The sequence below is a fragment of the Berghia stephanieae genome, chromosome 2 (genome assembly GCF_034508935.2).
Source record: "Berghia stephanieae isolate SIO BIC M18660-M18661 chromosome 2, UCSD_Bste_1.3, whole genome shotgun sequence".
NCBI lineage: Eukaryota > Metazoa > Mollusca > Gastropoda > Nudibranchia > Aeolidiidae > Berghia > Berghia stephanieae.
The window spans coordinates 7822733-7830232 of record NC_088361.1 but is presented as its reverse complement, the minus strand read 5'-3'; the positions used below and the strand labels follow the sequence as shown (position 1 = coordinate 7830232).

The window sequence follows — 7500 nt, the reverse complement described above, 5'->3', positions numbered from 1 at the left end:
AGTTAACGTATTATTGTGTGAGGCTATTCAATTTGATTAAATTAGACTATTTCCACCTTAGCGGTTTGACTATCTGTCTATAGATACGAACTTGACCTTACCCTCTTTCATAACGTGCCACTGACTAATCTACTAGGAGGTGGAGGAGGAGGTGGTGGATGATGAGGAGGAGGATAAGAAGAAAAAGGAGGATGACGACAACGGCGACGAGGAGAAGGAGGAGATAGAGGAGTAAAAATGCAATGATGATATTGTTTCTAGTACTTCTATTATTGCCAACTAATGTTTTCAGGACATGACTCAAAGATAAAGGCAGGTAGTTGTTGAAATAATAAGAGGAAGCCTATCTATCAAGACATTGGAAGGGATCGAACGTTTTACATTACATGTATATGAGAAGGATTGATATCGTGAAAATAGAACCCTAATTTTGGGGGGTTTATTTATGTTTTAAAAAATTATTTTTTATTTGTTTGTTGTCTGTACAGTCAAAATGCCATTAGGCTCAGGTGGTAGAGCACTCGCTTCACACGCAAAGTGGCAGGGTGACGTCGAGATTTTTTCCCGATCCCTCTCTCCACCCAGCAGGGATTGGGTAGCTGGGTCTGCTAGATCTGGTGGAAAGTACTTTGCGATAGTCTAGCGTTTTATCCAAAGTGTGGCAAGAAATTGCTATTGTCCTTTTCACGTCGTAGAAACCTGGATAAATTCCGGCTCTGAAGGTAGGTTAAATACTTAAGTTAGCTACAGACACACGCCAAAGACTGGAACCTTCATTACGAATAACAATGAACAACAGACTAGCCCTATCTTAAGTTAACCGTCCATGTTTAGGCGTAGAATGTTACCACATAAAAAAAAAAAAACACCGGAGGTGCTTTTAAGAGAGTTTTGGAAATTATTGTACGTTCGGTTTGCTTGTTTCTTTATGTCGATATACGCTCATATGTTTATACATATCACTACCTCACTTTCCACCCCCCCCCCCAACACACACACCTCTTGTTTAATCATATTGTTTCTCACCCTCTCTTAATATCTCATTTTCTTCAACTAAACTCGTCATCACGTAAGTCATGACAAATATGTTGGAGAAGGTATCGGTGAGAAGGCATCGGTATGACTTTTTACATTCGGAACCTCACCTTCCTCTCCTCCGGCACAGGGCATTAGTTCAATGTCTTCCCTTTTACTTTGGACTTATGTCCTCTTTAATGAAAGGTTGGTGACTCAACTACGGAACCGACTTTTCTGCACTATAATTCTAGTCTTCAAAAATATCTAACATCATATCTTATAATGTCTTTGATCTTAATCCAGTGATGGTCCGTATTATACATCACCGTCACTATCTTTTTTCTCTCTTTCTTTTCTTCTTTCTTTCATTTATTTGTTATTATTATTATTATTATTATTATTATTATTATTATTATTATTATTATTATTATTATTATTATTATTATTATTATTATTATTATATTATTATTATTATTATTATTATTATTATTATTATTATTATTATTATTATTATTATTATTATTATTATTATTATTATTATTATTATTATTATTATTATTATCATTATGTTGTTTTTTTAAAATTATTATTTTTATTATTTAATTTTTTTTTTTTTGAGTTTCAATGAATGATCATTTCGATGAAGTCTACCACATTAAATGACCTCGGTCGGTGACAGGTAACTTTTATCGTAAATTATATTAGATTTTCATCTTTTCGTCCTTAGGATTGACTAACGGTCATTTGGTTCATTTCGAAATTCGAAACCTTAACTATAATATAAGGTGCTAAATCTAGACTGTATTAGTTGCGAAATCTAGACTAAGTAGGGTGATTGCTTTTATTGTCGCCGTCGTCATCATCATCATCATCACCATCATCATTTTTCAGAGCCAGATCTGCTCCAGACTTTGATATCTTCTTTGCGATCTGATATAGTTGAGTATCTGCCGTGTTTCTCCTTTCCTTTTTTGTCCTTTCATTTCAAAAAAATAACTTTCAATTGACGACACGATCCCAGAATATCAGGATTTGAAAACGGATTCCCCCAAACAAGTTGTAAAATAATACACTGATTAATACAATTTATATACAGTACCCATACAAATAGACACATCCTTACGAAGTAAATCATGAGTATTTGAACATAAAACTAAAAGGTTGACATTAAATTTCTTAAAACGCTTTTCAAGCGACAGACGCTTGTACCAATGCTGTCCAAGTAATTACAGAAATAGATATTTAAAATGACAAATTTTGTAAATATCAAGATAAAAATTTCACAAATTCTTTTAAAAAAGTTTTGCCTCACAATTATTGATTTCACCGCTGCGTAAGTGAATGTGAGCCAGCCTTGTTGAATTGTTCGTCAAGCGAATGAAACTAATTATTTATTTGTATTCGACGAGGTTTTTGTAATCAGTTAATTTCTTTCCTACAAGACGGTTTTGTGTTGCGTGTTGTGTAAATCAGACGGATCTCTGATATTGTCTTCAAGTTTAATCTTGATGGTGAAAGGTTTCGATCACAGACTGGTACTGTTCTAAGGGAACCCATGATTAATTTAGCACTTAAAGAAATAGTTCTCTCATTGGGATGGCTTTCTGTTAAAAAGTAGAAAAGCGATATCGTCCATCAAGATTTAATTTTAAACCATTTTTTACTTTGACAATGAGGCTGCTGCAATCCACCATCTGGAGTTTATGACTTTTATCCTTCGTGATTCACTGACTTTCAAATCATGTAGAAGCTTAATCAATGAGTTTAAGCATGAGATCCTAAAAAGCTATGGCTTTTATAATATAGCAACTCTTGAATGAGACTGTCAATGAGCTTTGCATTTCCCATTGTGTTAAAACACAAATGGCGATCCTCATTTTGGCATGTTATTAAACATTTCCATTCCTATTGAACAAGACAATCGCGTCGTTTACCTGAAAGCAATGGCCTTTTCATTTGATGAGTTGTTATGAGTTTTAACAATTTATGTCGTTTATTGCACTTCTAAGTGTCTATATGAATTGGAAATATCTCGAATTGCATAAAAATGTTAGATAACAATAATCAAATGAAATGGATACTTCAATTTAATTAACGAAGACAGACACTGCGGAAATCTTAGTGATTGAAACGCTACAGACTTTAGTGTTTCATTCATTGATATTAGTTGACAAAGGGGTTGTAACCAGAAACGTCCACATTGTCTTCGTTATTTAAATTGAAGCTTCCAACCCAGTTGACTATAGTTGTTTCTTTCGTCAAGCTTCAAGCAACAGCATCTGCATCAAATATGTTAACGAATTTTTAATTACTGTAAATAGGTTTCTAGGGATGGCAATTTTGCTTTTAAAATACAACTGTGCTGAACGCAAGTAGTTAAGTTCCAATCCTGCTAATATACCCCTGATGAATGTGTGAGAAGACAAATTAGTATTTATATTTCATCTCATTGATATTTATTTTTGTTTCTATTTTCCCCTCATATTTGTTAGTTTTGATAATGATTTATTTCCACAGCATCTTGTTTGCTGACATATGTGGCTTTACTGCACTCGCATCAACGTGCACAGCCCAGGAACTCGTGCAGCTTCTCAATGAGTTGTTTGCCCGTTTTGACTCGCTAGCCACAGAGAACTACTGTCTACGAATCAAGTTGCTCGGTGACTGCTATTACTGCGTGTCCGGCATGCCAGAGCCGAGGGTAGACCACGCCCACTGTGCCGTGGAGATGGGGCTGGACATGGTGGAGGCGATTGCGTAAGTACTTATTTTATATTCCGTCCATATGCTGTTACGTATAATCTCCCATAATAACATTGACAATAAGTAAATGTAAATGTAATTTTTAAAATTATTAAAATACCAATGTCATTCCATAATTTGTATTCTTAAGACTCCCTCATTTTAAAATTAGGTAAAAATATTCAGGGATTGGAACTTTGCTAAATAAATTACAGAGAATAAAAGCTTCTATAATTTAAACATTTAAATTAACTTTAAGTCGTGCAGATGAACATAATGGATTACATTATTATTATTATTATTATTATTATTATTATTATTATTATTATTATTATTATTATTATTATTATTATTATTATTATTATTATTATTATTATTATTATTATTTATTATTATTTTATTATTATTATTATTATATTATATTATTATTATATTATTATTATTTATTATTATTATTATTATTATTATTATTATTATTATTATTATATATTATTATTATTATTATTATTATTATTATTATTATTCAAATCAGTCTGGTTAACCCATATACTTGTGCCTATCAGTCTGTGTGCTGATCGTCGTACAATTATTTGGCTCTTATTTCTGATTTTTATTTTTACTTTAGTTATTTTTGAAAGACTCCTTGGATGTGTCATTTTCTATTGACCCGTCTTCTTCTTCAAGTACCAAGTCTGTGCCAGACATCGGTGATCATTGTACGCCATTCATCTCTCTGATCAGATAATCTCAGAAAATTAATATTACTCTTCTCTTTCTTTGTCACCCAGCTGTTCAAACTATTCAAATATGTTTTTCTTGGTCTACCTTTACTCTTTTTACCTTCTATCTTTCCTGTGAGAACAAGATGTTCAATACATTTTTGTCGATTTAGTGCCCTAAAAATTGCATTTGTCTTTTTCTTGTTGTACTAATAAAAAACCTTTTAGTTTCAGCTTGCTCTAATACTTCATTTGTTTTCTTCTCTGTCCATGAGATTCTTAACATCCTTCTAAGAAACCACATTTCTGCTGCCTCTACAGACCATAATATTGACTCGTAACATACTAAAATTGTAGCTAGTTCGATAAGTATGACTATGACCAAGAATGTTTTTAAAGCAATAAAAAGAACAAAAAACAAAAGGAGTCGCTCAGTTTTACGACATTCAGCACACTAACTGATGGGCACGATATGCGAGTTCATCAAACGTAGTTTTTACCTTTAACCCTCTCCTTACCAACTCTCTATAGGAAAATCGTCACATTCGTTACGATACAACCAAAAATTTTCTTCTTCAAATTTCTTTTGTACATCATAAAAGTTAAAGAAAATGAACAGTGTGTTGTAGAGCATATTTTGCTAAAAGAAATTATTTATCGCAAGAATTTTACTGCTCTTGTGTTTGAGTGATAAACATATAATTTTGTGTTAGTTGGAAGTTAAATTTTGGGGAAAATCCTGAAAAAGGCTGGTAAGGAGAGGGTTAAATTTATCGAGGGTCCATTCGGACCTTGAGCAAGTCACCTCCCCTCGCCCTAGTTCAATCTGTGCCGCTGCATTGTGGCCGACGCCTTGGTTATTCTAGTCTTACTTTTGAGTTGACCGTAAAGAACAATTTCCCCCTTGGAATTTTATATTTTTATTTAGTTTTTTTTCAAAATTTATTTTAACCGTTTTGACAACAGGTTGGTTCGTGAGTTGACCAGCACCAATGTGGACATGCGAGTTGGCATTCATTCTGGTCGGGTACATTGTGGGGTATTGGGGCTTTACAAATGGCAATTCGATGTCTGGTCTAATGATGTCACTCTGGCTAATCACATGGAGAGTGGTGGTCTGCCTGGGTAAGTTGATGCTTTCTATTTATTTATTTGCCCCCCCCCCCCTCAGGAGAGGAGGGGGGGGGGGCTTTAGATAGCTTGGCGTCGCACTTTGTTGGAGTGATCATTTTCAGTTGGAAGCATCGATTTCAGAGAGTATTTTGTGAAATGGGCGTAATAATAATAATAAATCTTTATTGTCCTAAAAAAAAGTGGCAATTTGTCAATAAATATGCGAAATTAATGCGAATTTGGCTTCTACTCCATAAGATACAGTTAGGTCTTGAGTTACGACACTACACATATTTGTGTAGTTTTGACTCAAGGGATCAATAAATGAGGAATTACTTGACTAGTAAAAAGTACTTGTGCCAAGACAAGAACATGTTACGCCTTGACGACTATAAATCCTTCTACCTTTTCCACATCTGGTATAATATATATTTATCTGACGATCTCAAGTTTGCACAATTCGTGACGTCAAATTTCAAAGAATGTGGGTTAAATTAAAACAACACATACGAAATGTAAAAAAAACCCCCAAAAACTTGAGCTTTTATATAGCTCAATATCCACTAAACATGCTCAATGCGCTTTACATGGGGCAGCAACACGTAACATATAGAACGAGACATGACACCTTTTAGGCGATATTAGAATTTTTTCCGACAGGGACAATGATGTTAAAGGCCAGGTACTCATTTTACACCTGAGTACGATGAGAGAATGTTACTAAAGAGCCTGTTCCAAGGACTCAACTATGCGCCTTGCGAGGCTCGAACCCAGGACCTTCCGATCCGAAAGCGAATGTCATACCACAAGACCACATAGCCGCACGATTGTAGTATCATTCGAATCTTTCTATTTAAAAATCTTCTCTTAATCAGTAGCACATTGATATGAAATCGTTTACTTATTCTTGGTTCTTATCTTGGAGAATAGGGCCGTGAGTATTTTGGGGTATAATTAGTAATTATTGCACCGCTGCGTTTTGGGATTAGAACGTTGTTCTCACCGCGATCTCAGATATATCGCGTACCTATTAGGAATAGATCAAGAATTCCAAAAACTCAAAAGAGCAAAAATGCTATCTACATTCTATGACACCCATTTTGTAAGATGTTATTTACATTCATGTCAGTAAACTCTTGTCGTGTTTGTATCGATCGACGTGGACACCTTTGGCATAACGCTATCTGTTCAAGTGTACTTGATCACTCTACCGGCCAAGTTATGATGTGTTGTAAGACAGTAAGGTTTTATTTGTGAATTATAGAAAAAAAAGAAACGAATATATTCTAGGCCATTTTATGAATTTACAGTGAATCGAATTGAAGTAACTCTCAAGATATCAAAAATAAGGATACGTTAAGTTTATGGTGGTTTTTTTTTATCTTGCCTGAGTAGTTGTAAGCATTTATGACTTTAGATATTTTCTTAAGTGGTCATTTAGTTTCTCTAAATACTAACTACTCCAAACCAATTTTTCAAATCATACATACAGCAAATAAACAACCCCTTATGGATAGTAACTATAACTCTTACGACCTTTGATACTATAACCAATATGGTAGTTGTTATTAGTTTAAGGGTCATTTTTGGTTGCATTTCGAACAGGCCAAAACCCCGTTTTCAAATCCGACTGACGGAATCAATGATAATCCCAAGCAACTCAAATTGTTTTAATATACACAATAAAACACAGGCAAATCACCTAGTTTGTTTTCAAGACTGTGGCTTTATTGAAAGGTTAGAAATCATTGCATTAACAATGCTCAAATCAACTTTACGCGATATCCGAAGATGATAAAAATGTAAAAATACCAATTTTCAAAATTCTTTAAAACTTCGAATAAAATCATACGTACGTAAATAAGACATCACCAAAAACACAAACTGAATATTATTGAATAAAATCAAA

At 33.7% G+C, this 7500-nt stretch overlaps 1 protein-coding gene across 1 annotated transcript in view; it reads left to right on the top strand.

The window, feature by feature from the left end:
• LOC144964252 (adenylate cyclase type 5-like) overlaps window positions 1–7500 on the top strand; it is a 128517-nt gene that overhangs the window by 89660 nt on the left and 31357 nt on the right. The window contains exons 4-5 of the mRNA XM_078898310.1: window positions 3535–3774; window positions 5445–5603. Coding sequence (XP_078754436.1) covers window positions 3535–3774; window positions 5445–5603 — 399 coding nt within the window. The remainder of the gene's footprint in view (window positions 1–3534; window positions 3775–5444; window positions 5604–7500) is intronic.